Genomic DNA, 23,267 nt, shown 5'->3' with positions numbered 1-23,267 from the left:
TGTCTACACAAGCCTGTGGACGATTTGTTTAAGACTCGGGTTGGATTTTCCGCGACAGTCCAAAGGATGTGACTTTAGTGCCTCTGTTGCTCTCTGCTAACAGAGCTAACATGAGTGAGTTTGCTAAGGACCGGCTTTCAGCACAACACAGAAGTTCCACAGAGCCCCTTAAAGCTTTATATCATGTTTCATGTCAGTCAGGACATAATATTTTGTGAAACAACCCCCCCTTCTGTTTTCATTTTATTTAACTGTAATTTTAACTAATAATAATAATAATTATAATAATAATAATAATAAGAAGAATAGTAAAAATAATAATATTAACTGCTTTATACCTTTTTTTCTACCAGACTATTCAGTCTTGAAATACAATATCTACTCGCAGTAAGAACAGAGTCATTAAAAATATTTGTATTATATATTTTTTTTTACTCTGGCAGCACTTGCTTGAGGTTGCTTAAGGCAAAGATCGTGGTCTAAGAGAATGTCTGCACTGACTTGAGACACGACACCACGATCTTTCTTTAACCTTTACCTTTACCTTTTGTTGCCTGAACCTGACCACAGACGGACCACAGCCACCACCTCTCTGCAACGTGGCTGTGCTACATAAATGTGGCGCTACATTCGCTCAAAAAACTTTTCCTCCATTCACTGATAATGACTGGCAGCACAACGTCATCTGGAAAACACTGACTTATAGGAGCCATGGTGGTGTAGATTTACTTAGACTGTCCTGAGATCTTAGATCAAAGCAGCAGCAGAAAATAGGAGTGTGGAAATACTGCAGAGCAGATCATCATCAGGGAAGATGTACTTAAATAGTCTAACAAACTGAAACAGTGTGTTGGATTGGTTATGCAGAGAGTTTGGCATGGCTCCATTTGTGACATCTATTTCTTTGATTTAAGCCACTGAACTGGCTGCTGAGTTCAGAAAATTCGGAAGAAAACTAGAACGGCACTCAAAGACACTCAGTTTTAATTTCTTCATGAAAAGAATTTAAATTTTTGGCGCAGTAGGTGAGGAGACAGAGAAGGCAGAATAGGTAGACAAGGCAGGAGGGAAAAGAGAGAACATTTCTTCTTCACAGTGATAACAAACAAACCCTGAAGTCACTAGTACTCAGATCCAGGGACAGTAAGTTTGAGGTTATCGCTGCTCTCCTCCGTTTATAAGTGTTTGTGTTTATGCAGACTATAAACCAAGAATCAGGCAGGGCGCTTGTTTTTTTAAGAAAGTTTCAAAATTACAAACAGGGTTTGAAGGATTTTGAATGTCACATGAGTTTTGAAGAGTGTTATATTGGCATGAACACCCACATCCGTGACAGTGAGATGAAAACCGATGAACTATCGAGTGTTTTGGCATCTTCCCACGAAGAGACGCGAGTCATGCTGGCTAAAAATAGAAACGCTGTCACATTTCAAGGCCGGCGAGGCTTCAGGGGACATGTGAGTGGAGAGGAAAACCTCCACTGTTGGCTTCAGACCCCGAGCTGGGACAAAGTGCATGCATTACTGAATCACAGCACGGTCACTAAAATGAACTCCAAAAAACAAGACACATTTTTCGATGTATTTTTACCTACTTAAAATGTTTTTTTACATAATGAAACCAAAACACATCTACTGCAATATGAAAAGAGGGACTATGAATTATAAATTGACCTATTTGATTTATTTGACTGTTAGCGTCCTCCACCACAAAGATCATCTGTAATGTGCTACAGGACCACTGAAATCTGCATCTAGTGGATCTAAATATGTTTTATTTGATATTGTTTTAAGCTTGATTGAAATTAAGTGCCATTCTAGTTTCTTTTTTGCGGTTTGTACTGTTGGTTGGAAAAAAAAACAACAAAAAATCATTTTTGAGGTGTCATTTGGGGCACGGGGTGTTATTGTGATGACTTTCCTCAATTTTCTTTTTAGGTCTTTTATAACCAAACAATCATTCAGTTGTCAGAAAAGAACACAATTTCACGATGCAGACAGACATAAAACTTAACACAAACACTGCGTACCATAGAGAAGCAAATGTACATGTTATCATCAATCTTAATTGTCATACCACAGTATACCAAACTGCAGTTAAAAACAGTTCCAACTAATTATATAATATATAACAGTACGACTGTAATGGTTTGGGGTTTTTAGTTCAAGTGATTCCTGTTTTATTTTGTAGGTTTTATCCTCATATGTCTTGTTCTGATGTTGATTGTCCTATTAGTTCCACCGGTCCCTTGTTAGTCTTGCCTCTGTAATAGATTATTATGTTCGGTGCGTTTAAGTCTGTTTCTCTTTGTTAGGTCGTCAGTCGTGCGTTTCTGTCTCGGTTTCCCTGTCCTGCATTCTGCTCCACGTGTTTTATCTTCGTTGCTGCCTGTGTTCCTCGTGTCTCTCGGGTTTTTGCTGGTTTATTTAGCTTTGCTCTGCTTTTTGTTGGCTTCCCTTTTGTTGCCTGCCTTTGTTTTACATTTATAATGGACGACAGCTTCAGATCACTAAAGCTGGCTTTTTGTTTTTCTACCTGCCTGCCTCTGTGTTTTGCGTTTGGGTCCTTTTTGTAAACACAATAACAGTCACAGGGCACATTGTTCCGCAGTGAGTGCTCCGACTTTTCAAACTTTAAGTACATTTTCCTGACTATACTTACATACTTTTACTTAACTAACATTTTCAGTGCAAGACTTTCACTCGTAACAAGTGTGGTCAAGTCAGTCTTACAGTGTGGTATCAGTACTTTTACTTATATTTACTTATTATTATAAGGCTTAGGCTCATAATCCAAGCTGTTTTGGGTACTTAGCTGACTGAATGTAAAATAATTTTGAAGAGCATCAAGACTAAGTACATTACTTTCCCCAGATTGAATGGTTGCAGTTGATCCCCAGTGAACTTCAAGTTTTGTCTTTAAGCCTTTTTGGTATTGTTTACTACCTCTGTCTGTGTCAGTTTGTTAGTTGTTTGGTTGGTTTGTCAGCAGGATTAAACAAAAACTACTGAATGGATTTCGACAAAACCTGGATGGAGGATGGGTCTCGTCCCAGTATAGACCCCATTAACTTCTGGTGTGGATCCTGATAAAGGGATGGATCCAGGATTTTTTCCCCACTTTCTTTAACGTTGTGAGATAAAGCATTTTAAATTTGTTTTACATCTTTGTGAATTTCTCAGGAAATAACGCATGGATCCTGATGAAGGAATGCAGGTGTATTTACAGTAGGTGGTGAAACTAGATCCAAGAGGAACCAAACAGACCTGAAAGCAGCGAGATCCAAACCTGAACAGACTCTGAAGACATGGGGCTCAATTCCAAACACACTGAGTGTATTCACATGCACACTGGTTTTGATAGTATTCAGCATGTGTTACTAAGATTATGGTTTCTGATAAATTCGAGTCGGTGCGGATGTGTTTTCTGGCTCCTCAGCATCCAGTCACTGTCATTTCAGTACCTCAGTAGTTGAGAATTACAAACAGTTTCTGATGTCACAATAAAACACAGGGTTTCTGCTGTTAGTTATCCAATCCCAACTGTCGACTCAGTTTTAGTGCCACTTGTGCAGATGGCAGACATTGAGCTAAAACCTGGATAAGATATTTAAATGCTGCAGTATCCCACTTTCCCATGAAAAATGTCTCCTTAGGTTTACACATATATCATCATGGCTTCAGTGAATGTAGTGATACAGAATATAAATGTCAGGTTGTAGTATGTCAAAAATACATTTTATCAAACTACAAAGCCACTGAAGGTGTAATGCAGATTTTAGTGCCTTGTGATGAAAAGCACAAAACTCCCTGATCACCATCCACCTCTCGTTAAAGTGAGCGCCACACTTGGCAGTGTTTCCCGGCTCGCATTTATCTGTGAGAGTGTTTTGTGACGGTGGCGGCCATCAGGCTTAATTGAAGAGCAAGAAGTCGTGTGTTGCAGTCAAACCTCATTTTAATGCTGTAATGCATCCAAAATTTGATTTGCTTGGCTTTGCCGCTGGCGCATCACAAAAACAGAGGTTAATGGTTTTCAAATGTCAGTCTGAGAGAGAAAGAAGAAGAGGAGGAGAGAGACATTTATTTCAGACGGCTGAAGGGTCGTCAATCCTTAGATTAGAGCTTACACCTCAAGGACTAAGTTTTCTTTCCTTTACCAAAAACCTGACAGGAACAGAAGACTGTATTTTCCTCCTCAGATGTTGCCAACTAGTATCAGTTTGAGCAATTACACAGGCTGCAACTAACACTTTGAACCATTTTGAAGACTATTTCAGCCTGTTAAAACTGTGAACTCTGTCCTTCAGGTTGCCACAGTTCTTTATTTCCGAAACCGTTAACTGCCTCTGTCGTCTGCACGTCAGACTGATATTTTTTTCTTCTAAGGTGCTTCTTTGATTTTTGCACATTTGTCTTTCATCGATGTTTGATTAGTTCCTTCATTAGATAGAAATGAGAACAAAGACATGAGAATGTCTGCAGAGCTAAAATGGGTGGTGATACATGCAAGAAAGGAAGTGCTGCTCAAAAAGTCTAAGAAAAAAGGCGAACAAAAGGTGGAAAGCTCCTTTCAGAGAGGCAGATGTGTTGTAAATTAACTCATATATAACAGTTGCATTTTGGACCACACCTGTTCCATTGTTGAGTCTTTGTTTTTATTCTATGATTGATATAAATTTTAAGACCTTATATCCTCTCATGTGTAATTGTACTTGTATGCAATTGTTAATGTCACCAAGAATCAACAAGAAAAAACTAATCTAACACAAATCGACCATCTTTTCTATTGAAATCCTAAACCCTGTGTTACTAACTGCTCTGTCTCTGTCCTGCGTCATTGACAGGTGTGCTGGTGGTGAATGTAACATGGAGGAAGAGAACCTACGTGGGAACTCTGTTAGACTGCACCAAACACGACTGGGCTCCTCCAAGGTAATACTACACTCTGAAAGCCATTTTCATGGCTCACTCTGCCTTTCTCCTTCTCTTTAAAGACACACCACAGAAGACGATGTATATTATACACATTATAAGACATATTAGATTAGATAGTTTTGTCACATTCCCAAAAATCTACAAATTCTCTCTCAGCTCACTGCTGAGACTCAAGATGAGAAGTGTTTAGATGAGTTATAAATAAAACGGTGAGCTCGGAGGTTTGGTTGTAAGAATCACAGTGTACTTTTATGTCAGAATGTGTGACTTTAGAAAGAAAACATATTCTTCCCCTAGCTTATACAAAGTGGACTTCATGAGCAAGAAAATGCACAGTTTGTCATCTCAATGGGCTTTTGCTGCTGAAGTGGTCTGGTATGACTTATGATGGCCATGGCAGCTAACTTTAAACAAATTTTGCTGTATTTTTCGAAACAGTGGCAGGTATTCATCACTATTTCACTTCCATAGTACACAAGCAAAAGGGCAAATAAAACATTTGCATTCGGTGGCGAAACAAATTTGCATCCTGGCTTTGTGTGGGGTTCGACAATGGACATCGCAGCCACAACCAATAACAAAGATGTGTGTGATTGACCCCTTAAATGGACTACAAACCAGAAAACTGAGTTCTATGTGCCTCACATGCTGCACAGCGATGGTCATGGCAAAATGTGTGACGTTGACCCAACTGATTACTGAGCCAGTAATGTCTTCACCCATCAGCTATCATGTGACGACAATTTAGCCTCTGGGGGAAACGGCCAATGTTTTGGGGCTTTCAGTGTAGCCAGCAGATACCTGGATACCAGGTAAGCTGGCCAAAGCATCCTCTTCTGTGTGGCCTTCATGGTTTACCATCAAATTAGCAACTTGAGACACAAGAATGGAGTTAGAGACGCCATTTTAGGTAATCTCTATAAACAATTATGTGCATATGAATGCAGATAAATAAAAAAATAAAAACAATAATAAGCTACATTTTCAGACAATGGGCTCTTTTAGCTGCTCACACATGATTAGTCAATACCATTCAGGATCAAAATGGAAATCAGAATGCTTCTGATACCAACATCTTGTCCCTTGCCTCCAAACTCTTTATAGAGATTGCTCAGTCAGCACACTGATGAGATGCATGTTTGTTACTTGAGCGACTGTCACACAAAACATTTATGATTATCCAGCAGTTGCCTGCAGCAAATGGAACCCCCCTCTATGCAGGTTTCGTGGAAAACCATAGTCTTTGTGTAATCCTGCTGACAAACCAAAAGATTAGTGATGTTGCCTTGAAATCCAAGCTCCTGGTGTGAAAGACAAGTTACACCAACTCTGGAGTGGGCTTGCAAAATTAGCGGAGGATGGCAGATAAAGTCAACTTGGATTTGGAACGGTGAAAAATGGGTTCCAGCATCAAAGTGTCAGCAGAAACTTTGTGTGGTCATAGCTCCAAAATTGTTGTTAGCATTGTTAGCTGTTTCTCCGTGTTGAGTGCAACTTTATGTTATGTTGATTGCACACAAAATATTGTTAATCGCTAACCATGCTTCTGACTAATGTTTCAGTGTCACTGTAAAGCCAATCTTAATTGGAAACAAACAATATGGTCATGGTAAAATATTAATACAGAAAACACATTTGGTGGCCTATTAAATTTACCATGACATCTGTTCAAGTATTTGTTTCCATTTGAGGAGAGTTGCTGCAACCACTGACTATTGAATTGAATCCTAAAAACAGGACACCATTTTGCTCAAGTTTGATGGTGACTGGCTCATCACATTGCCCCAGGGCAACACAGGATTACAAAAATAGGACACTGTTCTATTTTTTTGGCCACGAGCGACAAACTGGATGACGAGTTGATGCTTTACAGTGTTTTCCAATGTCTGTATGCACAGCAACTGTGTCTCTAAATAAAATTATACCTGAATTCAATTCTTATTCCAATTGTTAACACATATTAAGGACAAGCCTCATATAATTTCTGCTTGGTGTGTTTCCCTCTATGATCTATCACGTGTAATGATTTTATTGTTATTTTTATTGGCTTTTATTGGCTGCTGATGGTTTATTTGATTAACTGAAAAGAGCACTTATTTTTTTTAAAGTGCTTTAATGCTGCTAAAATGATTACAAAAAGGATAAATTGGCTCTGGGGCTGTCAGCTGTTGTTCTTATGATGAGCTTTAACAAAAACACTCTCCACAGTGCATCCCAACTGTTTTACAAATGGAGAGTGGTTTTTGTAATTGCTGAGTGGTAAATGTGACAGTCCCTCCTCGCAGGGCTGAAACCTCTCAATTATTGCTCCGGTATGTAAATTATTGTTGTCATGGCAATTACAGCTTAATCTCAGAAACCAAGGACTAAATTGCTTTTTTTATTTGGACACTTGTCACTGCGGACGTCTGACTGAATGCTGTTTTATTATATAATTCAATGGAAGAAAGTGCTTCCTCTTCAATGATTCATCATCTGTCTGTGAATGAACCTGTAAACGAAAGATAAAAGATGCAATGATTAAATTAAATGCTCAAAATATAACAAACAAGTCTGAGATTATTTAAAATAAAACCAACTAGAGGCGTGAGACCGACATCACCTTGAAGGAAAAAACATCAAATTTCAGTTAGACAGGCAGCTTTGGTGACACATCAGGGACACACTGATGTAAAAAAGCAATTACAAACATCATAGGCAATGTGAGATATCATCGTTTTAAAATCACAGAGGGGGACAAGAAAGTCTCGTCTCAACGTGCTTTGCAGTCTTTTTCATTAATAAGGTGATTAACACCCAAAACAGCCTTTCCAAGGTCAGAATTTATTCATTGAGTATTTAACACCAACCAATCCTGTGGATGTGGTGTCATAATGAATGCATTAATAGGCCAGCAAAAACGCAAGATTCAGGGTCCAGCTTCGAAAAGAAAGCCGTACTGTGTAGATAAAGATAAAGCAAGGCATTTTTCCATCCCAGCAGACAGGTTTTTGATATAAATAACAATGTGTGAGTGCGGAAAAGCATCTCCACTGTTAAGATGCAAGGCAGTCTGGTAAACAGCATCAAAAGACTTCAAAGTAGAAGGGACGTTATGTGAATACAAAATGCCTCGAAATCAAATACAGAGATAACTGTGGATTGTACAGGTTTTTTTTATGTTATCAAAAGAGAAGCAGGCTTTGTACAGAAAAAAATCAATTTTTTATCCTTGACAGTTTGGTAAAGTGGTCCACATGAGCCCTGAATGATAATCTGTTATCTTGCAAGGTTTTTGTCTGATGGCACAAGAGTTCAATTTGGGTGACGATATGAACATGTTCCTCCTCGGGTTAAAATCTTTCAAGAACAACAGCATCAACAAAAACAACAGCCTTCTTTTCAGCTCAGTGGTTTGATGTGTTTTTCAGTTTACGATTTAGGACATGAACTTGATACAACACGACACAATACAATGTAAAATGATACAGTGTAAAATTATGTAAAACAGAACTATGAAACCTGATGTGATTCATCAAAATGCTTTGCAGTAAATATCATATATTGTAAAACAACACTTATGGGTATTCACATCAGACACCTGGGCCCGAATCCGAGTACTCTTAACCCAAAAGTACAGTTTGTTTGATTATTTGAACACAAGTGAACTGTATTTAGGCATGGGAGTACAGTTCATGTGTACTCGAGTACGGTTCGCATCAGGTGTGAATCATACTCTGGCACGGTACGAAACAATCGTAGCTAACGTGAAACACTCTCTGTCTCATATCTGAAGCATTTCCAGACTGCAAGTACATGATTATTAAGAGGAATTTTCTTTTTAATCCACTTGTTTCTCTTTCTCCATTAAGGTTTTGTGAGTCACCCTCCAGTGATCCTGAGTTGCCAGGTGGGCGCGGCCGGGGAAAACGGATGCGAATGGCCATGGCCGAGCGGCCCTGCATTGAGCCGACCCCTGCTGCCAAAGTCAGGGGTTTATCACAGCACAGGAGCCGTGGAGGAGGTGTGGCTGGAACCACTGCACCCATCCACAGCAAGGGACGGAGAGGAAGCCTGAACCTCATCAACAGCAACTGCCGAGCACCGCCTTCTTTCTTCACTGTGGAGGAGGTGAAACCTGCCAACAGCACCTCCTCTCTCTCCTCCGGGAAGCGAAAGAACAAACCTCCAGCTGACCTGGACCTCAGCCTGGTCTCCTCTGATGACATAAAAAACGGGAATGGGAAGAGGATCCGAGCCAAATCCCGCAGCGCCCCATCCACACCGCAAGGCAAATCTGACCCGTCGTTCATGGACCCCGGAGGAGGTTGTGCCTCCTCACCACCTCCTCCACCCATCCTCATTGACTGCCCACACCCCAACTGCACTAAACGCTACAAGCACATCAACGGCCTGCGCTACCACCAGACCCATGCACACCTGGAGGTGGAGGAGCAGAGGAAGCCTGAACTGGAGCCCATGAAGGATGTAGAGAGTGAGGAACGACTATCAGACTGTGAGGACACCATCAGCAACATGACATATGACCTCTCAGAGACTAACAGCACTAATACCAACAGCTCCTCAAAGAAACCTGCTCCTCTATATAAGGTGACCACAGTGGGGTCGCCTAAGAACAGAAGGTTACTCCTCAGTACTGACCACACACCCACCACCAACTCCAAGACCAGAAGAACCTCACTGCTGAAAGATGGGCTCATTGATGACCTTAGCAATCTGCCCATCATCTCCAACATGACCGTGGTTCTGGAGAACTGCATGGTACCAGACAGAAACTCCACGGTAGAGATGCCCAAGCTGGAAGCAGAAGGTTTAATCGACAAAAAGGGAGGCGCATGTGACAAAGGCAAGAAGGCCAACGGGAAGGTAGAGAAGCTGTCCAAGTCACGTACCAATCGGCCAATCGCTCCAGCCCCTGCTCCACCCAAGCTGATTGCCATACCCAACACAGCATATCCAACAGGCACAGCAGATACTGCCACCTCACAGCAGCCCACACCAATGGCAGCTGTAGGACTCACCAGTAAAAACCTTCCTCTGAAACCCATCAAACCAAAGCTGAGTATCGTTGTGGAACCAAGCCTTGTCAAAGCCACCCTGGTTACCTGCAGCAAAGAGACCAGAAAGAAAGAGAAACGGAGGCTGAAGGACAAACATAGCAAAGATGCACCAACCAGGACGCCTAACGGGGACAGCAGTGGAATCAAAATGGAAGATGGTGGTGGTGGTGGTTCTAAAATGGGTGTCAAGGAAATTTCTGGAAGCCTTCTGAAGGAGCACCTCAGTAAGCAGGATGTGATGAACGGACTCACGGAGAGCCAGGAGAGCAGGATGGCCAGTATCCGAGCTGAGGCTGACAAGGTCTACACCTTCACTGACAATGCTCCTAGCCCCTCAATTGGTGGTTCATCGCGGCTTGACCCTAACGGTGGTTGCCTGTCAACAGCAGACAGCAACAGCAAAAACAACAGTCCCGCCTACTCTGACATCTCAGATGCAGGGGACGATGGGGGATCTTCTGAATGTCGCTCAGACGGAATCAGATCCAAGTCTAGCTCCTCAACCTCTTCAGAGGTGAGCTGTAACAGTAGCCATGGTAACCCTGGTAAAACCCCACCCACAGCATCTGCCCCTTCATCAAAAGACCCCCAATCCCCATACTACCACAGCTACGAGCCCTACTACCTGCAGGGTTACATGCAGTCGGACAGGCAAAACAGCAGCAGTGTTGCTTTCCACAAAAGCTCTGCTCTTGATGGCAAAGGGAAAGACAGAAAGGAAGAAGTAAAGGAGGACGATAAAAGCTCCTCCCATGAGTTCTCAGACTCAAAGAAAGGCGACGGGCCGCCTCAATCTCAGCTTCAGCTGGCTATGAGTCAGACCCAGACTGCTTTGGCCCAGTCACTATACTATGGCCAGTACTCCAGAGGACTGTACATGGACCAGAAACTGTTACTGGCCTCCAAATGTTGCGACCAGACGCACAGTGCCAAGCAGAGGGGCGAGAGGGGACAGGGGATGAGAGACAATGAGGAAGACAAACATATTGTTGGGGCTTCAGTCAGTGGACCCATGCTAAGTAAAGGTCCAGATGGTGCTAAAGGTTGCTGTCCCAAACCCATTCTGTCCTACGTGGAGATGAGTGAGAGGGGAGAAAGGGGACTGGGCGTAAAGGCTGTGCACGGTGGCATGGTGGACCAGCACCAGGTCTCGATGAAAGACTGTGATGACATCAAGTCACCGTCCTCTTCCTCTTCTTCATCACTCCACAACCCAAACAGTCAGACAGATCTGGACTCAAATGTTTCCTTTTCCAGTGTAAGTTTCTCCCTCTGTCTATAACCTGCCGCCGCCGCTGATGGTGTTGTTGGTGTGCATTAATGACTGTTGTTGAGTGTCACAAAGAGATTAATCACACATTGTGTACAGCCAAACCAATAGGTGCTAATAACAAAGACCATGTGGCTTCTGTGGTGCTGTAGCTCTTCGTTGGCATACTACTCAAATTATTTTGGTATAAATTAAAATCATGTAGTTTGATTTGATGGATGCAGATGTTTTTAATGTTAAGAGTAAGAATTAATGGGGGAAATGTATAATTCACTTTAGCTGTAAATGTAAAAACAAACACATAAAGAAACAGAAGAAACATTTCTAATACATAAGTGTTGGTTTTGATATCAGCTGCTTTTTCAGAAAGCTTGTACAGATTTTTAACCATGTCATCTCATGATGCAGTTATCTGCGTACTCTAGCCATGCTGGGTTATGTAAAAAGGTTGTATGATGTGAATGAAAGCTCTGTTTGGGAGGCTAGGTTGATTTTTCCTTCTAGTTTGGCCAAAATTCTGCAGTTGATCATGTGTGAGACATGTCTTGATTCGTGTCATTGAGAGGGATGCCACACTCCTCACATCCCACCTGTGAATGGCCACCTGCTGTTGAAACGTCGTCATCCTTCATCAACATCACATCCAGAGCCAGTGATAGATGGTCTGTCTATGGTTCTGTTCACTCAACTACACAGTGTTTCCTCTATAGTCATTCAGCAGCGGTGGGCCACCGCAGCAAGAAATTCTCCAACCCTGCTAAAAAGAAAATGAAAGTCATAAATTATCCTTCTTTTCCTGCCAAAAAACACAAAAGAGACAAAATGCTTCAGGGTTAACATTAAGACTTATGAAATAGGTATTTCGTTTTAGCCCTGTAACTGGCCATATAAACAAAAACTGGGACAAAGACGTGGACCGAAGTTGAACTGACCCCAAAATGACTCCCACCCACCACTGTTAACAAAGAATTATAGGGGAAACACTGCAACTAGCACCAACACTTGTCCCCATCGATCTAGCCCTCAGACGGCCCGGCCTGGGCTCACTGCCTGGTTCACAGCAAATACTCAGAGCTACAGAGTCAACATGGGGAGGAGGCCGAGGAGGGTGAAGCAGACAGGGGAAAAGAATGGGGAACTACCGTGGAGCCTGCCGGGGCCAAGATGACTTCAGGAGGAGGAGGTGGAGGAGAGAGGGGAGGAGGTGTGGGCGGAGATGCCAAAAAAGCCAGGCTCCATGGATCCCACGACCTACTGCCCTGCATCGACGCAGAGGAGTCAGACAGGCTGGAGGGGCTAGATGATCAAGGCCAGGAGCCAATGGGAGGGCTGGCTGAGGAGTCCCAGAGTGCCCGGGCGGCAGTGTCTCCTCCCATGACCCCCCAGCAGCCCTACATCCAGTATCAGCACTCCTCCTACCAGCCCTACCTAGCAATGTGTGAGAGCAGCGGGGGCTCCTATAGGGGGGTGTCCCCAACCCTGGTCCACAATTACCCAGGTAAGAGTCTGACTCAAGTTAGATGATAAAAACAAAAGCACTGTCATGACTGACACCATATCCAATTGCATTACTTGCTAATACTTGCCCTGCTCTGCCTTTAATTGGCTTACCCTGATATTCTTACCCAAACTAATCACTCTCCTCATGCCTAAACCTACCCAACCCAACCAACAAAGATAACCAATCAGAGGCAGAGTAGGGCGGGTCTTAGCAAGCAAAGCATTGGGATCCATGACTGTATGATACAGCTTCAGTCACAAAGACTGGCAATAGCTGAACTGATGTTATTAATCTTTGATTTTTGTTCAAATCAAACAAACAATACGCTAACATCCTAATTAGTGAGTTTTAGATTTGCTGGAAGGTGGATTTTGAATGGGTAGGTTGGCCGACCACCAACCCAATTCTTTAAGCCTTGTGTACAGGTGAATTTTCAGTTTCTTTGTAATCACTGTCAGTAGTTGACCCAACACCTGAAGGGCTGAAAGTAGGGGAGCTGAAGATTAAGAGATTAAAGCAATTGAAATGTCAGCTGATGTTAAAGCAGAAGTCAAAAGTCAAAAGCAGTTAAGTCAAAAGTTCAATCAGTTTAGGTGTAGGAGATGAAAGCAGTTAAAGTGTCATCAGCCCTGGAGCCCCACTGAGCTTTTTATACCCTTTTAGCTCCCTGTAAGGCCCTTCTTCCCATCAAACAGACAGAGTTAGAGTTGTGAATAAAGTTGAACATTTAGCAGCTAACCAGCCACATATTTATCTCAGGAGTTGGTGGAGACCAAAATAGAGCTAAAATGAGATTAAATGTTGACTTCATCAGATGCACACAAACACCACTCCAATGGGATGTGTTGCTCAGTGTCTGCTGGATGTGGAAACAGGCATCAGTTACCCTGAACTTTTAGCTTGCCAGTTAGCTTTTAACCACACACTCGCAGATTTGTTAACTAATTTAAGACAGTGAAGGTTAGCTCAAAACATACTGTAAATATGTACAAAATCAGGAATAAACAAATAAAGGCCTCAGAATTTAAGTTTCATTTTTGATATCTAAAGTCATTGTGGATGTGTGTGTATGTTTTCTGTGGCTGCCTGTGTGTATCTGTGTTTGTGTCCACCAGGTTTCCACTACCCTCTGTATGGTAAGACCGCGGGCAGGGAGGAGTCGGAGGTGACTCCCCCCAGCAGAGGTGGAGTGGTAAGCAGCAAGCAAAGCGGCGACTCATCCTCGTCCTCAGCCATGGAGCTGCTGCAGCAGCAGAGCCATCAGTACCACGGAAAATCACCTGCTGTGAGACATCGCTCACTTCACTGCCACATCCACTCTGCAGCTCACAGCATCACACCTCTGACGTTCGTAACACAGCACAGATCTGATGTTTCCTGATCAGATATCCCTGCTTGTAAATCTTATAGATTTAATACTTGACACATAACTGATGCAATTTCTCTCAATTACATTTCTATTAAAAATGATTCATTTAGTATAGAACATATGTCTCATACACAACAAATTCATATTTACAGGAGCTGGTAGGAGTTTTAGTACATATTAGTCTAATTATAACCAATTAAGAATGCTTAACATCCTCAACATTTTACAAGGCATACCACAATGCGTTAAAGCTGTAAGAGTTCGGCTTCATTGTTGGCCGTGGCTCAGGAGGTAGAGCAGGTTATCTACTGATCACAGCATTGGCATTTCAATCCTGTCCACAAGTCAAATGTCCTTGGGCAAGACACTGAACTTTCGGGTTGCTTTCCAGCCAGTGTGGATGCTCCAGCCAATGCATTCCTAATTGCCAGTCCCAAGCCTGGATGTATGGGGAGGCTTGCGTCAGGAAGGTCATCCGGCGTTAAAATCTTATCCCAAATCAACTATGCGGCTCATAGAAATCAGATTTCCATGCAGGGTTGGGCGGGGCTATTGGTTTCAGTTAATTTACTTATGAACTTGTGAATTGTTTGAGATATATACAGTATTGAAACTACTTATTTCTTTTAAAAGTCACAGTATATTTCTTCTGCTACGAAGCGACCTAACATACCCAGGATATGTTTCTGTTATCCGGCTTCAACAACCTTAACAGTCATGATCATGCCATTGGGTCACACAGGCTATCAACTTGATTATCAACCCGGGATTTCAACAAGAAAATGTCAATTTTCCAGAGAATGGATCAGTCAGAAGGCGATGCTTTTATATGTGCTGATCTGTCATCTCAAACATTACCTGCTCCAGAGCAGGTTAGGTGTGCAGTGTAAGTTACCATGGCGATGTAGCCTGGTAGGAGGTGAACCCTGAAGTTAACCACAAATCCTGCTTTGTAGTATAGGCCCTAGGTGTAGTAGTGCAGTGCAAACAATATACTTACACCCACTTGTCTGTGATACCACGCAGTGCTATGGTTGCAGGAATGGCAATTGTTGAGACTGATTACCAATATCTGCTCCTCAACTCGAGTTTCATCATGTCGTGAGACAAATTAAAACTGATGGCTGTCTGGAAGAAAATATATATATTTTTAAAAAAAAACAAAAAAAAAAAAATTTTTTAATATGATCCTTTAAGTTGTTCTGGGACTTAATATTAAAGTGTTATCTCTGCTCTGGCTTGTGCAGATTTGCATTCTGCCTGTGAAAATTTGCAATCACTTCTGCTACTGGAGCCAGAAAACACAAATTTAGGCAATAAGGATGACATCCAGACATCTTAATGGAACAAACATAATAAAACCACCACTTAAACTGACATAAGAAGATGTGAAGACAGCTGTTAAGAGCTGGCTTCTTCATGAAAGAAAAACATCTTAAGTTGGAAGCTGTAAAGCAAATTTGAAGTTTCAGTATTCACTTCAGGTTTTTTTTTTGCAGTATCACATGGACAGAAGAGGAACCGCAGCTCATAAACGCTCCTCAGTGATTATTGCTATTTAGTAATAAAAATATACACAAACCTACTACACACTGCTCCCTCTTAAAATATCATCAAGCGAATGTCCTTTGTGGGGTAGGAGAACGTTTGGTAAAAAGTGTAAATCCAGATGTGTGTTTTTCGTACAGCCTGGCGAGAAGGGTTCCCCCGAGGGAGAGAGAGAGACGGAGCGAGAGAGGAACCACGTGTCCTTCGCCCGACACCTCCACACACACCATCACACACACCTGGGTATGAGCTACAACCTGATGGCAGGGCAGTACGACATCTACCAAGGTACGACGACACACCGAGCTCAAAATGTATCAACCTGAAACCAACTGGCACCAGTCTGGCGTTTTTGCATTAAATATGACAATTATCAATACAGGTGTTGATTAATTTTCTGCCATCAACTATGAGTAATTGACTAATAGTTTCAGCTCTGTAGATTCGGTTTGGAAATTTAAATCTAAAACAAAACAACATGTATTATAAGCTCTTTATATGTTTTGTTAAGAAAAGTCTTAATTTGTTAAGTAACCAGGTGGTAATGCTGTCAAATAAATATAGTGGAGTAAAAGGTACAATATTTCCCTTTGTGATGTAGTCGAGTAGTATGTAGTAGCATGAAAAGAAAGTGCTCAAGTATAAGTACTTCAAAAGTACTTCAAAATTGTACTCAAGCACAATACTTTATTAGATGTATTCTGTTACTTTGTGCCACTGGTTCTCCTCTTTGAGAGTGTTTTTTTCCCATCTACTTTAAAATGACAAGGAGCTTAATATGGAAAACCACCACATCACTCAGCTTTTCATAAAGACTAGTGAAAAACAAAATTATCTGGCCAAGGCCGGCTGAACAGAATCTACTCTCTTTTAAAAGGCAGGCAAGGCTTCAGCTTTTTGTCATCTGCTACTATCAATGGTTAGTTCAGGGTTGAATGAATGGCAGTTTACAGGACAATTTTCTGCTGAAATGTGATGTTTCACGGCTGATTTCTCACTCTCTCACTGCTCTCTGACACATAGGGTTGAGCTCCAGGTCGCTGGTCTCCAGTCAGCAGGTGACGGGACACTCCTCTACTGGTGAGTTTGCAACACTGAAGCTGCAGTATGTGCTATTAACACCAGACTGTGACAATCTGAACTTAATGCAAATTAATTATCTACTGCATCTCTGGTTTCCTGTTGTTCCTTAAAGATATATAGAAGGGCAGGGAGTGTCTATGCTAGCAATATTTGAATTGTTATGTTTGGATAGTTTAGTGATTTAATCAACATGGTAAATAGTGGTGCTGTTCACATTAATTCATTTATCCCACGCTCCTGCATGTTTTGGTCATGGTAAATTGAATATCTTGATTTCTGTTGTTATTTTTTATTTCTTCACATGTGAAAAAAACAAAAGTGAAACATACAATAAAATGTATTCTTTAATGTCTCAGTTATTTTAAAAAAATGACAGTGAATGCAGCTTTGTCACTTTATTTAAACATACTACAAGGAACTTTTAACTGGTTATGACTGGTGGTGCTCATACCGCTTTTATCCATAGGGGCCGCCAGAATGAAAAAGAGAAAGTTCGTTAACTAAAGGCATTTCAAACCAGGACACACACAGGCACACACACAAAGACTGCTAAAGTGGCCAGTGTCACATTGTTGGTGGTTTCTTGTTAATCTTTTACATGATTTGTGAGTTTCGGTGCAGAATATCTTTGTCAGCTCAGCTGTGCTCTCAGTGTGGATCGCAGACTCAAAGATTTACCACCAAGTTCACATCTTATGAAGTGAATTGGCATTTCTTCTTGCATAAAATGCAAACTGGGAGCAGAATAAGATGGAAAACAGTCGTGTCTGGTGGTTCAATAAATCAGATATCTAAGCCCTCTCTACTGGGAGTAACAGCTCACCTCATAATCGGCTCTCTGAGGCTCGTGTCTTGTTGCCTAAATTGTCATCCAGCAGATAATTATCCACTTTGCAGTGTTTTCCATATATTTTTATCGGCCATGTATCACTGCATTTGTGTGAAAGTGTGAAATAATGCAGAGGGAACCTGCCAGGCAGTTAAACAGCATAATGTGATGATTACCTCACTGGTGCAAAGACTGTAGTTATCTATAAATGGTAATTGCTGTGAAATAGAGGAGATTAACATGAGTGATGCTGACAGTGGGAACACACAGCAGCAGAGAGATGAAGAAGTATAGCAGCAGTTTTCCACAGAAGCCAAAAGCAGATTTCTAATCAATTATTTTGTGTTGTTCTCTCACAATCACAACTTAATTATGTCATTATCTCAAAATAACATGATGGTTATATTAATGAATATATAGACTTGTTTTTGTTATCATTGTCTACCTGAGGAAAGAAGCTGCTCTGTGGTCTGGTGGTACGGCAGCAGATACTTTTCTAGTCACTTCTCTCTGAAGGCTCAAAGGAGCAGTGTGTAAGGACATCTAGTGGTCTTCTGTCTTTTGTTAGATTTAGTAAGCAATCAAACCAATAGCCTGAACACAGTGTGTGACTGAAAGCCTGCGTTTTGTCCTCTTGTCTCCACAGAGAGCGACGGGAAGAAGTAGGACCATGTGACCACGTCTCACATGAGGAACGGCAGATTTATCAGACATCAATTCCATGGTGTTGAATAAGCTTCGCCTCGTTGAGAGGCAGAGAACAAAAATTTAAAAAACCTCTTTCATTTCTTACTAATGACAACCACCTGTTTTATAACACGTCATCAAAGAGCAAACAGAGGGACAGAAAGCGGGATCGGGACCTTTCTGAAGGAGGAACTATCTGTATAAAAACCCAGATCACTGACTTTTGGAGCTTTCAGTTTTGCAGGATTTTGACAGAAGCGGGCGGCATGTATAAAAGGAAACAACTCAGAGCGCCGTGCACTCAGCCCAGCCGCGGCTTTATAAAATGCACATTTATCGTAGTGTATTATGACGATGATATGACTGAATGTACTGATGATGACTTACATTATCCCAATAGTGTTGATGGTTTTTTTAAACTCCTGTTGGGAAGCAGCATTAGGAAGCTAAAAAGTCTATTATTATCCTTATTATTCTCATTATGATTATTGAAGTTGTCCTCCTCCCTCCATAGTGCTGACGCTACATTTGTATTACTAACCTGTACTTGAGCGTAACCATGTTGATTGTATTGTCTTTATGTGAGAGTAAACCTTCACATCGACCTGCCCAGTGCCATGTAGGAACCCAGTGGTGTATATATTCTGTACAGATTCATGGCAGAGCACTAACATGCTTTATTGTACTCTATGTTGATCTCCATCAGCCATGCAGGGGAGCAGTGGGCAGAGTGGGAAACCCAGCAGGAACAGAACCACTGTTTCTTTTTTAACTGACTTCAGTTCATGTGCAGCAGTTTGTCCTTCGATGTAGTTTAGGTTGCACATTTCCCATTTGGTTAGAGCTGGGGGTAAGTGTGTCATTTAGAGAATGTTAGCCCCAGTTTGTGCCTCTGGAGCTTTTGGAGACTGTTTTCTCCCAAACAAATCGATCTTATAGGATCTACTGGCATGCTACTTCAGTGCTGGAAGCTGCTGTTTCTTTCCTGTCTGCTACTAGCAGTCAATGATGGAGCAGTTGGCAAAACAATCCCATCATAAGGTCCAATCCACAGCTGATCTGGAGCTTTCAGTTGTTTCACACCATCTTCCTCAGCAGATTACCCAGTTGGCATGGAATTGTGGTTACTGAAATTTTCATCCCTTCATCTTTGCATCACAGTTGAGACTGAAAGTTGATTTTTTATTTGGACCGTGCAGTCCAACTACAATTTCATGGCAGCTGGGTAATTGTATGATATGATTGAAAGCTCCAGAATAGCTACTAAATGGACCTGGTGAGATTGTTATGCCAAGTGAAAACAGAGTTTCCTCACATTAGCCAAGTAGCTCATTTTTCAGTCATCACCTAGTTTTTGTGCCTAAACCTGACCAAACCTTAACCATAGTGCTGACAGATGGTGGGAATGGTCACATGAATCAAAAGTGATTCGTATCAGTTTTCGAAGGCACTGACAAACAGTGTCTATGAAAACAACTTTTTTTGTCGTCCAGTTTGGAGGACTTGCTTGACTTTTACATTGATGATTACAGTCATCACTATACAGATATATAAGCTGCTGCTTCTGTCAACACAATTCAAACTTAGACCATTCCTTGATTCTTTGTCCCAAACAAATACGGCAACATGCTGTCTTTGTTTAGGTCAAGGACTAAAGACTTACCTTGTGTCAAATTCAGTGTACACAAGAAAAAAAATATAGAATCAAAGATTGTGCAAGGATTTTGAATATGACTTCAAAAAGTGCAATGAGATTTCTAAAGTAAACATGCTTCAATCAGAAGTACAACCTGGGGCTATAGAATAGATGGATTTTAATGATGGATGCTAGTGAGTGCGTGCTAAGCTAAAGGTATTCTCTCCTAAGACACGTGCCAGTTCTACTTTGAGTCACAGCATTCTGAAGGGCAATTCCAGCTCAGTGTTTACATGAATTTTTGCTCATTTTTTATCATCCATTTCTTTATTATTACCACTACAGTCGCCACTATACTCAAACTAAATTGAATTTGGTGTTTTGCTCAGGTACAATAGTGAATTTGTGACCAAAAAGAAGCATCATCTTCTATCAGTCAAAATTTTCATGCTTGCCATAGGATGTTAGACCTGTTTTTGTAGATTTACGTCTTTTTAGGAACTTACAAGTTGTATATCAAAGCATTTGCTTGCAGCGCCATATTCAACAGCAGTTTGAGAACATGCTAAATTCAATTTAGCTTTGAGTATAGTGTAACTCAAGACTGATACACTCATCTGTACTAGGATTTAGTCATAGAAAAAGATGTTTATTTCAGAATATTTATTTTGAATAATAACCAAGATAACGGAAATAAAAATGGAATTACACAAGAAAACAGCCAGAAAGCCAATACAGCGATGGAAAACAACATGGTGATGCAGGAATTCAGTAAATCACGCTGGAATTGTCCGCTGAATAAGTGAGGACCCTTATGAGGAGTCACGCAATCCTTTGCTCTGCCCCTGCTCCCATGCCTCTTACAAGCTAACTAGCTCACCGCAGAGCCTCTGATAGACAGAATTGTCAGCTTTAACAAATGGTGCCAAACCACTGCCACATCTCTACTGCAAAGACGTGTCAAAGTGTTGAACAGATTCTGGTGCATCATCCATCACGCTTCCAAGAGAACAATGTTGGGTCAAGTCATGGTGGATGCCTGTGATTGGCTTGTGTTTGATACTGTATGTTTCCATCTCTGTCTTTTTCTCCCACTGAAACTCTGAGACTCCTCCATCTGGCATTCACATAATTGTAGTATCCTGCTGATATTAGTGCAAAACACAACATGTTCGACACAAACATGCCAAATTCATCCACTGCCAGTTGAATACGGTAACCAATTTCTTTTAAGTTGCATAAATAGAGCTTTCTGCTGTATGTTTGGAGAAATAACAGCTAAATAGTGAGCAGGATCATTGAGCAAAGTCGCTCATCACAAGCTGTGTTTGAAATACCTCCCTTGTTCACTCATTCACTTCTCCGTAATGGACACTCGCTTGTGATCGCAAGGTTTAAGGCCCAGGCAAACGGGCTGGGTGGGTAATGTGAAAGGCAGCTCTTTCACCACTGAGGTGGCCTTGAGCCACAAGGCTACTCCTGTGGAGCTGCTCGGTGGCCGCAGATCAGACTGTGGTTGTACTGAGCAGCTTCCAGGTGTGAATGTGATCAGACGGGCTCCAGAAAAAGAGTATCGCTCCCTTTTGCATCATTATTGATAGCTGTTGAGACACATCTGTAATTTTCTCATTTATAAAATGGACACTACTTTTTTGTTCCATTGTGTAATTTCTGATGGTACTATGTAGTGTACACATTAACACGCTCAGAATTCAGACACTTAAATTAAATGTAGTGTACTAGTAGATGGACTGATTTCGGACACTGCCTCAATGTTAACATAAGCTTCTGCTAGCTACTGCACAAATCTGATAGAATGGCTAATCAGATTAACATCACAGACACCTGATCAGATACTGTAGTTAGCTAGCTTGCTTACACTGTATGCTCAATCCAAAATGGCTGCCAGAAGGTGTGCTCCATCAACTTAGACTATAGTGACTTCCTCTTGTGTCATACAGACCTTAAATAATAGCAGTGGTACCCAATGGTAAAACCATTTGGGTTGGCCTGGCAATTGTAATGTTCCTGTCAGGAATTATGTATGATATACACCTTTTGGCCAAAAGAGTAAGAAAAGGACTGAGTGTCTAATTGTCTACAAACCTTCAAAATAAAATGAGATATTAACACTAATGCAATGGATTCAGCTAATTCAGATGAGTCTGATTAAAACAAACTGTTACAAATATGTGATACTATAAAAATTGCTAACTTAGGCTCGATTTTATTTGTAGGCTATCATTACGACATTGAGCTATGAGATCAAGCCAAAAGTAATTAATGTTTACCTACTCTTCCCATTCTGACAAAATAGCATAATGCAATGTAATCCAATGTTCACATCATGTGGGGTGGAACTATTAACAAGTCAGAGAACTCCCAATGGCCCAACCTTGTCTATCAGCGGCTCTGCCTCACTTACACAACACCTTACCTGCATAGTATCAGTGATCATTCTATTACTTGAATATAGTGCTATGAACTCTGTTTACAAAATGCTGTCATCTTTTGGGAGACACAATGTTGTCTTATAAAGGCTGCTTGGTATGTTCAGTTCATCCACCCGGTGTATCCAGTTAATAACACACAGAAATCGTATAAACATGAAACCTGCTGTTGCTTTTTTATACTGTATATGCCTTAATTCATATGTTTGGCAATCATGATTAAAGGATGTTTATATATATTCTTTTGTCTGTGCACTTTTCTCTTTATGAGTGATGCTGAATACTGAAATGTTTGGCTTTTGCTACCTTACTTTAACCATCTTTCATGCACAATAAGAATTGACCATAATATTCCTATATGATTACATTATTGAATTAACAACTTTTGTTGACAGTGAACAAAAGGAGACACATTGTGATACATGAATCATTAATTGGTTACAGTAGGCTAATGCAGGTCTGCTCTTTCATTTAGATTTTTATAAATGTGTATCATATTTAGAAATTAAAGCATTAAATGACTCAGGACTGGCTTAAACAATTTGGCAAGTTATTTAGTGAATAAAGGAGTTTAGGAAGAAGACTGTGTATCAGTATGAGTATTCCTTGATGACCAGCAGTGGAGGAAGTACTCAGGTGTTTTATTCAAGTAAAAATAGCAGTACAACAGTGTAGCAAGGTGTTTCAAGTAAAAGTTTTACTAAGTAAAAGTACAAAAGTACTTAAATTAAATGATATACTAAATGCACTAAAGTTCAAGAGGTACTCATTATGCAGCCCATTTCAGAAAAAGAAACATTTATTATATCATTGTATTGTAATTAATGATGCATTTATGTGTAAGCATCACTTTAATGTTGCAGCTGGTAAAGGTGGAGCTAATGCAAACAAATGTGT

General features: G+C 41.0%; 1 protein-coding gene across 1 annotated transcript in view; it reads left to right on the top strand.

The window, feature by feature from the left end:
• Positions 1–18,263, top strand: part of znf608 (zinc finger protein 608) — a 46,838-nt gene extending 28,575 nt beyond the window's left edge. The window contains exons 3-9 of the mRNA XM_073465706.1: positions 4,847–4,934; positions 8,789–11,255; positions 12,288–12,765; positions 13,884–13,992; positions 15,807–15,973; positions 16,709–16,765; positions 18,244–18,263. Of these exons, the coding sequence (XP_073321807.1) occupies positions 4,847–4,934; positions 8,789–11,255; positions 12,288–12,765; positions 13,884–13,992; positions 15,807–15,973; positions 16,709–16,765; positions 18,244–18,263 (3,386 nt within the window). The remainder of the gene's footprint in view (positions 1–4,846; positions 4,935–8,788; positions 11,256–12,287; positions 12,766–13,883; positions 13,993–15,806; positions 15,974–16,708; positions 16,766–18,243) is intronic.
• Positions 18,264–23,267: the final 5,004 nt, after the last annotated feature.

This window comes from Pagrus major, chromosome 5 (assembly GCF_040436345.1).
Source record: "Pagrus major chromosome 5, Pma_NU_1.0".
NCBI classification, from domain to species: Eukaryota; Metazoa; Chordata; class Actinopteri; order Spariformes; family Sparidae; genus Pagrus; species Pagrus major.
This window is presented reverse-complemented; position numbering and strand designations above follow the sequence as displayed.